Source organism: Alnus glutinosa, chromosome 8 (genome assembly GCF_958979055.1).
Source record: "Alnus glutinosa chromosome 8, dhAlnGlut1.1, whole genome shotgun sequence".
Lineage (NCBI taxonomy): Eukaryota > Viridiplantae > Streptophyta > Magnoliopsida > Fagales > Betulaceae > Alnus > Alnus glutinosa.
In genome coordinates this window covers 20072646-20083986 of record NC_084893.1, presented here as the reverse complement: position 1 = coordinate 20083986, position 11341 = coordinate 20072646, and the positions used below count along the sequence as shown (strand labels likewise).

At 33.9% G+C, this 11341-nt stretch overlaps 2 protein-coding genes across 2 annotated transcripts; one reads left to right on the top strand and one right to left on the bottom strand.

The window, feature by feature from the left end:
- Positions 1–6585: 6585 nt before the first annotated feature.
- On the bottom strand, positions 6586–8188 carry LOC133876194 (protein CLMP1-like). Its single transcript, XM_062314479.1, has 2 exons — positions 8114–8188; positions 6586–7338 (listed from the first exon to the last, which is right to left on the bottom strand). The coding sequence occupies exons 1-2, from the start codon at positions 8186–8188 to the stop codon at positions 6640–6642; spliced, it is 774 nt and encodes a 257-aa protein (XP_062170463.1). The 3' UTR covers positions 6586–6639.
- On the top strand, positions 8121–10406 carry LOC133875313 (probable mannitol dehydrogenase). The gene is made up of 5 exons (XM_062313409.1): positions 8121–8330; positions 8431–8547; positions 8829–9342; positions 9725–9878; positions 10060–10406. Exons 1-5 carry the CDS (start codon positions 8233–8235, stop codon positions 10266–10268), a joined length of 1092 nt encoding a protein of 363 aa, XP_062169393.1. The 5' UTR covers positions 8121–8232; the 3' UTR covers positions 10269–10406.
- The last annotated feature ends 935 nt before the right edge of the window (positions 10407–11341 follow it).

Genomic DNA, 11341 nt, shown 5'->3' with positions numbered 1-11341 from the left:
AATTGTAAAAGCTGGCTCCACCCCTGCCAGTTATTGGCTAAAATCGGTAACCATAACCGGTTCGCCAAAATCTCCAACCGGGTCTAGTAAGTGAGTAGCTGGTTAATCGGATATCTAATAGCTGGCGGTTATCGGTTGATACTCGATTGTCCACACTGGTATCCGAAATTTAAAAAAAAAAAAAAAAAAATCATCTTTTGAGCATATTTTAGGTATTTGGCCTACCTTTTAGGCTTTATATAAACGTTTTTAGCCATTAAAAAAAAAAAAAAAAAAAATCTGCCTTTTTTTAGCCCAATATGCTAGGCTTTCTAAAAAAAGAAGAAGGGTTAAATACCCTATTAGTACATAAGTTTTAAGCTTTTTTAAATTTAGTACATGAGTTTTTATTTGTTTCATAGATGGACCTGAGTTTAGGAATAAAAACCACTTTAATACTTCTGTTACATTTTTTGTCCAAATATTAACGGTCTGCCACATGGCACTATTATAAAAAAATTAAAAATTAAAAAATAAAAATCTTAAAAAATTTCAGCCACCCCTCTTCTTCTTTTTATTTTATTTTATTTTATATTTCTTTTAAAAAATTTATTCTTTTGTTATTTTTAATTAATTTTTAATTCTTTTTTATATAGTGGCACATGTCAACCTCAGCGGTTGACATATGGCGGGCCATTAATATTTTCTAATACTAAATTAGAAAAACTTAAAATTCAAGTACCGATAAAGTATTTAAAAAAAAAAAAACCCAAAATATATGCAGCGAAGTAAATATGAGATCAGTAAAATAAAAAAGGAGGCATACGGCATACCTATTCTTTGTTTTTTGAATAGATCCTATTCTTATTTCTTAAAGTTGTCTGTTTAATATTTGACCAAGTTATCCTTGAGATTCTTGCACAATGAAAATAGGAACAGAAACGCCAGCATGGGGTGTTTCGGGATAAATATTTTTCTTGATAATTACCGTTGGAGGGTTGGAGCTTGCGTGGATGAGAGATGAGCAGCAAAGAGAGAGAGAGATCTCCGGTGTTTCTATTTTCTAAAGTCCCTTTCGTGCTTTGGTGGTGTTATATTAATTAGTTTTTTCTGGATGTCAGAGAATACATACAATATTTTGCATTTAATAAAACTTGTCCTCTTTTTGCTCTCTGTCTCTAGATTTTTTTTCCCAACCCCAAGCAATTGTGAGCAGGCCTAGAAAACTATCTTTGCTGATCTTTAATTTTGTGGGTGTAAAAGATAAACCCATTAATTATCTCCCCTACTTTTTGTTTACCAGCAAAAGAAAAATGTCTTTCCCTTTGATCCTCAAAATCATACAGATAGAAATTCATTGACAGGTCAATCAATCAATTTGTAATAAATAATTGAAGAAAGAGGAAACTGAGAAAGTAAAGCCATGAGAACAACTGAAAGATGCGGAAAGTAAAAGCCTAAAATCTTATAGGCTAATTCTGGTTTTGCTTTGAGAGTGATAAAGAGATCATCGTAGACCTCAAAGACAAGTACTCAAAGTCTATATTATCGTGTAAACTATAAGCAATATTGGTATAATTATTTTGTGTACAACTTGTAAACTCAGATTGATGATCTAATTAATGCACGGAACGTGCAGTGAAACACGAGAATTGGTAATAATAATATACGAAACGTGAGATGGTGTTGAGTTTTGCAGGGCCGACTCAATATATTTTGGGGTCTTATGCGAAACTTTAAAATGGGACCTTAAAAAAAAATTTAAGTAAAAAAAAAAAAAAATTAATATTATAATTATAATAATTAAACACTAAGATTTCACGACTTTTAAGTTTAACGCTAAGATTTTTCAAGTCATTAGTTCCTTCATTATCTAGTTGCATTCTATTAGGTTTTGAATTAAACAACTTGTAAACAAAAATAAAATATTCTATCTAAATCTTTTAAGGAAAAAGTACACATAACCCCCTCAAACTACCACCTCATTGTCAATGTCCCCCCAAACTACCAATTGTGTCAATGTCCCCCCCTAAACTACCAAAAACTGTCAATGTCCCCCTAATGACAAAAATACCCTTCATAAAATTATTAAAATAAAATAAAAACTAAAAAAAAATTAAAAAAATTAAAAAAAACAAAAATTTATACAAAAAAAAATTAAAAATTAAAAAACTGTTTTTTTTTCGTTTTTTTTTTGTTAAAACAAATTATTTTTCTAAGTTTCAGTTAATTTTTCGTTTGGTTTTTTTTAAAAAATTTTTTTTTTAATTTAATAAAAAACTGGGTTTTCCTTTTTCTTTTTCGTTTTTTTTTTTTTAAAAAAAATTGTTTTTATATTTTTCAGTTATTTTTTCGTTTGTTTTTTGTTTTTTTTTTTTAAAAAAAAAACTTTCTTCTTCGTTTTTTTATTTTTTTTTTCGTTTTTTATTTAATTTATTTAATTTGTTTTTTAAAAAATAATATTTTAGTTTTAGTTTTTTTTTTTCAAATTTATAAGGACATTTTTGTCTTATTCAAAAAAAAATTTGGGTTATTTCTGTCTTTTTGTTGGTATTAGGGGGGACATTGACATTTTTTGGTAGTTTGAGGGGGGCAATTGACACAATTGGTAGTTTGGGGGGTACATTGACAATTGAGTGGTAGTTTGAAGGGGATATGTGTACTTTTCCCATCTTTTAAATAGACTAGTCATTTTCTATTAAGTTTCTATTTGATAAGTTACCATGGGCCGATTATATTGGAGCCTTATTAAATTAAGTCCTTTTTTAAATTACTTATTTAGAGGCCTTAAGTTTTATGAATTTTTTTTTGGACCTTACTAAAAAAATTTTGGGCCTTAAATTAAAAAAAAAAATTGGGCCTAGAATTTTTTTTTTGGGCCTTATCAAATCGGGGGCCCTAGGCGAGTGCCTAACTCGCCTAGGCTTTGAGCCGGCCCTGGAGTTTTGTGTAAAAATTTAAAATAAATAAATAAAAATAGATAGAAAAAAGAGAGATGAAAAATTACGGGTAGTTTGGTATTAGACACTTATATACATTTATCATTCTAAATGAATGACCTTAGGGTTACATTTAGGGGCGGAGTTAAAATTTGAGATTTGAAGAACCCATTGAAGTGAACAAGTGCATGTGAAATTCATTTACTATTTGACGACTTAAATGTAAGAGATAGATATGGACGTATGGATATGAGTCGAGTCTGCTAAGAGGGTCGAGATGACAATGAGGCAGGACCAAGCAATGATTGTTCTAATGATCAACAAAAGTGCCCTAAAAGGTCAAGGATGGAGTCTCAAGCACAAGAATGAAATATATTGGATAACAAAGGAACAACTAATAGTAATTTAAATGAGTAAACAGCTCATTTTTACAAAAAGGGCATCTTTAATTTCTGTCATATGAACATTCCAACATGGCAACATGTATACACTTCTAATACTTCATGACATTTGTTTTACTACGTACAAAACAAAAATCTGCACTAAATATTTGGCAAGAAATTTTTTGAAAAATATTAATTTCGGGGTCCAAAACTAAAAAAATAAAAAAATAAAAATTAGGGATAAATTTTTTTTTTTTTTTTTTTTTTAAGAATATATATATATTTTTTTTTGGAACCACCTTGGGCACAAGGTGACTCCCTTTATTACATTGTGCTTTCACTAACTTAATTGCTCATAACACAAATATCCTTATTTATAGGATATGTGTAAATACAAATGTAGTAATTAAATTTGATTACAACCGACCTAATAAATAGAGAATATTTTGATTGATATTAAATATATGAAAAATATCTTAAACAAAAATTGGATATATAGTGGTCAAAAAGCTGAGAAGGACAAAACATCTGCCGAAAGCTACGTACGTGTGTGTCTGTACGTGGGTGTCTTGTCGTTGATAATTCTCCAAGATTTTTCCACAATCAGAGGGAGGCAGCCTTTGATGGGTCCATGCATGTGTCCTTTTCGAGATTTCTTAGCCTTATATGTCACTGATTGCTTATAAGATTTTTTTTTAGAAAAATAATCTAAAAAATTCTAAAATAGTCTGAAAGAGTTTTTGTTTTTTTAGAAAAATCATAATTTTCAGGATTATTTCAAAACACAATTTTGAACATTTTCATTTTTTTTTAAAAAAATATTTTTTAAGTTTTATTTGTTTATATTTTTAATAAATTTATATTTTTTATTATTATGATTGACACATGTCGCCATTTTATTGGCGCTGACGTAATGCGTAACAAAATTTGTTAAAATTTTTAACGAAATTTAACCCCAGTTAACTATTTGTAAATTAAACTGACCACATAGATCTCTAATTTAATTTTGATATAAAAAAAAAAATTATAATTTAACCTAATTACATCAACTAATAATACAATTTTTCATTAATTTTAGTTGTTGAAGAACTCATCGTTTAAGGTCATCAATAACTGGCATTGCTCCATGACGGGCTTCCCTCTTTCCTGGGCGATTCTTTATGAGCTTAGAAGCGATGTCTTTCATCGAGGTCCCAGCTCAAAAGGCATTGTTAACTAGCCATAAAAGGCATTTTCGACTAAAGACAATTGAACTCATCGGAGATGTGGGTATCAAGCTCTACTTCCATTGAAGCTTTGATTACGGAAGCTTGCTATAGCAATATAAAATAACCATTCATTTATTTCATATTAAAACTTTGGGTTAAATACGTTTTTGTCCCTTGTGGTTAATGCTTTTATTTTTTGTTCTCTGTAATTCATTTCGTATTCTAAATGGTACCTCGTTTATGGTTAAAGGCGGAGATAGTACCTCTGTCCAAACTTCATTCTAAAAACCGATGGAAGTCCACGTCAACACCTTTAAGGTGTTGACACTTGTCCTAAGCATTAAAAAATTGAAAATAAAAAACTGAAAATAAAAAGCTTTAAATTCTTTTTTTTAAAAAAAAAAAAAGAAAAAAAAAAGGAGGGAGGTGGCTCATGGCAAAAGTCCTCCTCCGTGGCCATGGCCGGATGCGGCAAAGCACACACCCAGTCACTGGTGGAACTGTGATCTCAAATCTCAAGAGCCTTGTGTCCATCATCAGAACCAGAAGAACCGTCGTTTTTCATATGGGTTCGTGTTTGCTTTCGCTGTTTTCTTAGCCTTTAGTCCCTCTAATCCAAGCAAAGAAACGAATCGTACGTAGACACTTTTTCGCAATTCAAAACCCGAAAAATCTCTGTGATTGAAGTAATAGATAAAGAAACGTTCATCGAATCTAACTTGGACTCCAAATCATTGTCATCCCTTGTAATTATGCCAATCATTTCTGAACCTTGCTTCGGACTGGCATTCGCCCTAATCCCATCAACACCCATCTTTCCAACTTTAACATTTTCTGTATAATTCATCATTTCTAACCGAACTGAAACCGAAAAGCATAGAAAGCATCTATTACTATATGTTTTAAGCAAACTTAGATTCAAGATTTGGCATCTCTGCTCATTACTGTCATATCTATAGCAAAATAAAGCTTGTGAAGATTGAGGAAGTGGCTATGAATTCTATTGAAGTGATTTGGGATTGGTCCGGTCACCCCAAAACCAGCCATTGGGTGGCAAAGCCACCCCTTGGCCAAAATGGGGGTGGTTGCCCCTCCTCTCTTTTTTTTCCAATTTTTTTTTTTTTTAATTTTTTTTTTTTAATTATTATTATTTTTTATTTTATTTTATTTTTTATAATTTTATTATTTTTCAGTTTTTTTAATGTTTTTTTTAATGCATATGACACGTGTGAACATCTAAAAGGTGTTGACGTGGACTTCCATCAATTTTTGAACAGAAATATCATCTCCGTCTTTAACCATAAATGATGTACCATCTACGATACAAAATGAACTAGAGAAGACAAAAAATAAAGCCGTTAAACCACAAGAGGTCAAACTTATATAGCCCTAAAAAACTTTTACCATTCTTAACTTTCTTGGTTGTATGATAACTTAGATCATTCTTTAAAAAAATTAAAAAAAAAAAATATATATATTATTCTTCTAACTTTCTCATTATCTTGTCTTATAGGAGAAATATTTGGTTTTCATATTTTATCTATCTCTTATATATTTTCATACAAGAAATTAAATTGACAAATCCACATGAAACCAACGTGTGATTCGACAAATATTTCAATAATTAATTTATAAAAAATGGTAAAAAAATGTGAAAAAATAAATGTGTAACATCTCCCGTCATTTAAACATTTACACCCGTATGACTCCAAAATACAGAGTCTAGCTCCACTGTATTTTGGAGGCATATATGTTGTAACTCGTGGACACCAATTCACAATAATCGGGGGAAACGGCATAGTAGCGGGTAGGGGTGTAAATCCGGTTCCGGTTCCCGGTTATTGGCCAAAACCGGGAACCGGAACCGGGGTCCCGGTTATTGGATTTTCAATAACCGGGCCCGGGTCCGGGTACCCCGGGTAACCGGGATTCCGGTTACCCGGGTGTACCCGGTTTTCCGGGTAAACCAGGTACCTAAACCGGGTTAATATATATATATATATATATATATATATATATATATATATATATATATATATATATATATATATATATTTTGGGCCTGTTTTTAATATTTTAGGCATTGGGCCTTTTTTTTGGGGGGGGGAGAGATTTCATTGGGCTTTACATTCAGTTATGCGGATCTTTTAGCTCATTTGCTCTCTGCTCCTCCAGCTTCTCCCACATCTCGGTTGCAGCCTTCATCTTTTCCTCTGCACTGTCAAAAAGTTTAAGAGTTTCGGCAGAATCCCAACTAGAAAGATCCATCTTCTTGGCAAGTGCAAATGACCAATGAAGTTTGGCCATTTCAAATTGCTGCTGCCCAAGAGCCAGCAACCCCTCATAAAAGTCCGGTTTAATCAGGAGTGCCTCCTCATACTTCTCTCTGGCCAGAGAATATCTTCCCTTAACCCAGTCATAAGCCACATGAAGTTGTGCTGCCACTACCTCCTTTCCAGCAGATTCATCTAAGGGAATGCGTTTCCTTGCTGCACACATATGAACATTTCCCCAATTGAAGAAAGCCAAAGCAGCTACCTCCTGGAACTTAGCAGCAGCCTTGTCAAAAAGACCTTGTGCTTCTTCACTTGTAACCGTCTCCTCAAGTGCCTCAGAACAGAGCTCCATCCCCAGCTCATGCAAGTCAATATGAGCATCTGGGTCAATGCCAACATGAGTGCGAAAAAGCTGAGCAAATTCACAAGAAAAAAGAAATGAAGAAGAAATGAAGACAAGATCACAAGAAGAGAGAGTCAGTGATAGTGTGACACGGTCACACGGTGATGCCGACAGAGGAAAAAAAAAGGAAAGAAGAAGAGTGATAGCAGGCTAGCAGGTAAGCGGCGGACAGTGGGTTATCTTGTAAAAGCGTGAAGAAATGAAGAATAGACTAAGTGAGTGTATGATTTTAGATTTAGGGTTAACCGGTTAAAGCTTAAAACGACACACATAAAAGCGTAAAACGGTAAAAGGGAAGGGGTTTCTTTTTTTTTTTTTTTTTTTTTTTTTTTTTTTTTGTGTTAATAATTTACAACCCGGTCCCGGGTTCCCGGTTTAACTGGGTATTTTGAAAACATGAACCCGGGACCGGGACCGGGTAACCCGGTTTTAAAAAACAGGGTACCTACCCGGTTACCGGTTTTCCGGGCCCGGTTAGTGCCCGGATCCGGTTCCGGTCCGGTTATAACCGGCCCGGATTTACACCCCTAGTAGCGGGCCTTAGGAGCTGTCTTTTCAGAGTCCTATAGGGTGGGATGCATATATTGTGGCCTTGTGGTGGATCATAAATCCAAACACAAGCCCAGGCCTAGGCCACAATCAATTGGCGGAAGGAAAAGTAGTGTACGTGCTATAATGTGAGAAGCCACAATCCAGGAACTGGCGTAGTCCGCAAGATATAAATATATAATTATATTAGAGCCGCCACTCTCAATGTCATTAGCTCACTCAATACGTCAGGAACTTGAGTCTACAATTCCGAGCCTATGACTTGGAACTTTTATAATCACTGTAACATGCAATTAGTCCATAAAAACCATTAGCTAGCTCACTGAATACGTCAGCCCATGACCAATATGTGTATATATATATATATATATATCACATGCTCATTGTATATCATATATCCCTCTTTCAAATACACTTTTCCTGTATAAACTGCCACCTTTTTTGTTACCATAATTCGTTCGTAGCTGCTTAATTTCTACGTGTGAGAAGAGCTAGATGGCAAAATCACCAGAACAAGAGCACCCGAAGAAGGCCTTCGGATGGGCGGCTAGGGACACTTCGGGGATCCTCTCGCCCTTCAAATTCTCGAGAAGGTACTCTTTCTCTTTACTTGATTTGTTTTTCCACAAATGCATGCTTAACATTTCGTGGTTAAATTGTGATACCAATGGTATATAATATATATGCCCGCAGAGCAACGGGAGATGATGACGTAACGTTCAGAGTTCTTTATTGTGGGATATGCCACTCGGACCTTCACATGATCAAAAACGAATGGGGGGGCACGTCCACCTACCCACTTGTCCCCGGGTGTGTTTCCTAGCTAGCAAATTCTCATTACTCTTCTATATGAATCATCCATCTACAATCACTACTTTCTCTTTATTTTGGAGGAGACTATTTATTTATTTATTTTGCTGGGATTGAGTCGTCTAAAAGAAATTCAGCAAAACCTTTCAATTTTTCTGATGCATTAATGAAAGTTTTGCTTTCCTGGCATGGACGTAATTAAATCGTAATTTTGATGAAGATGGTTAGCTTATTTTATTTCCACTATATATCATGGGTTCGTTTTAAATTTCGACTTGCAGGCACGAATTGGTTGGGGAAGTGACAGAAGTGGGGAGCAAGGTGAAGAAAGTTAAAGTAGGAGACAAAGTGGGCGTGGGATGCGTGGTCGGTGCATGCCATTCCTGCGAGAACTGTATGAATGACCTTGAAGTTTATTGTCCCAAAATGATTCTTACCGACAATTCTTTTTACTCCGATGGAACACTCACATATGGAGGCTACTCAGACACAATGGTAGCTAACGAGCGCTATATCATTCACTTCCCGGAAAACATCCCACTTGACGCCAGTGCTCCCCTACTTTGTGCCGGGATCACAGTTTATAGTCCTTTGAAATATTATGGTCTCGCCGAGCCAGGTAAGCATATTGGAGTTGTTGGCCTAGGTGGACTTGGTCATCTAGCTGTTAAATTTGCAAAGGCTTTTGGGGCGAAAGTGACGGTAATTAGCACCTCCATTAGCAAGAAGGATGAGGCTTTGGAACATCTTGGTGCTGACTCATTTTTGCTTAGCCGTGACCAAGAACAAGTGCAGGTAAATATTATAGCTTACATTATGATCTTCTCATGATAGTTGTACTTTTTGATAATGGTGTTAAATCACTCAATTGTCCTAAAAGTTTTCAGTTTGTAAGAAAAACTAAATTTAATCATTTAAACAATATTTTAACAATCTCTATCACTTGTGGGTTCAAACTCCCTTTTAATATATAAGGCTCAACACGTGTAATATTTAATTAAAATTAAAGGTAAATGAATGAGAGACAAAGTTAGAACTCATGACCTCTTCTAATATCATGTTTAAATCAACATTTGTCTAAAAAGCTTAAGCTTATAAGAATTGATAAATTTAATCATTTAATTACTACTTTATAAGATTGGGTTTGTAATTGGATACATATATTAAATTTGAGCAGGCTGCCAAGAATACAATGGATGGTATCCTTGATACCGTATCTGCAGCGCACTCCATTTTGCCATTAATTGATCTATTGAAGTCCCATGGGAAGCTTGTTTTGCTGGGAGTACCAGAAAAGCCACTTGAGCTACCCGTCTTTCCTCTGCTTATGGGTAATTCTATAAGACTAACAAACTTAATTTGCAATTGATATATATATATATATATATATATATATATATATATATATATATATATATATATATATATATATATATATATATATATATATACATATTTGTATCCTTTTTTATTCATTCATAGTCATAGAAATAATAAGAGTTGTTAAAACAGGAAGGAAGACGGTTGCTGGTAGTTGCACTGGAGGAATGAAGGAGATACAAGAAATGGTAGACTTTGCAGCGAAACATAACATCACGGCAGACACAGAGATTATTCCAATGGAGTACGTGAACACGGCAATGGAGCGCCTTGCTAAGGGTGATGTTAGATATCGATTTGTCATCGACATCGGAAACACCTTGGCCGCTACCAAACCTTGAAGTTCTTAGTTTTCTTGTATTGTTTTCCAATAATTTTGTTTAACAAACTGTGTCTATATTCTTGTATCTCTACTCTACTGGAACCTTGTTCTTTTTATCATATGATAGTCATTAAATGGTTGTAGTCATTTCAAACAACACGTTCTGTTATTATAGTTGTTACAAATGAAGATGAAAAGGTGTGGCTGTGGAACGGCCACACTTTTTCTTTGCTTTTCGGTCATTCCAATTTTCCAAGGTGACTTCAGTGACTTTTTTTTCTTCTTCTAAACAATTAAGAAAAGAAAATGAATTACTTCACTTATTTCGAATAGGGACACTTTATAAAATATACGCCAAGAGATGCTCTCAGGATATATACCAACTGAGGTGATGCTAGCCTCCCTTTTCCAAAGCCACCCAAATGTACTCCATGTTCCGCTTCCATAACATATAAATCAAAAGCTTTTGTCGAATATCTAATTTGTGTATATATCACAAGTAATAATTGGCGTCCCTTCAATCTAACGGTCAAACAAGTCTTACTACATCTAGTTAACAAATTTAGTTACATTGATCACAATTCATACTTAATAGAAATTAAATGAGTGTTACGTGGTCTATTACCTGGCAATGCTGACGTAATAAGTGATATAAGAACTGTCACGTCAATTTGTAAACACGATAAGTATCATGTGAACTATTACTGGTATATAGTTCATATTTTAGTGGCTCATGATATGGTAAGTGTAATATAGACCTATCATATTGGTTTGTAAGGAAATTATAAAAAAAGTTGTTGTACCCATAACAAAAATGTGAAAAAAAAAAAAAAAAAAAAACATGAATTGTCACGTTAGTTTACAAGTATTATGTGGACTATTACGTGACAGTCCATATTTAGCGACTGATGTGGTAAGTGCAACGTAAATTATCATGTCAGTTTGTAAAAAAACTTATGATAAAAGATGTACTACCCCTTACAATACTTCAAAAACAAAAGAAAAAAAACAAAAAAACAAAAAAATTGCTCCTCGGAACATGAACATTTCTCATATATAGAGGTCGATCGACCAATTTGCACTGAATAGCCC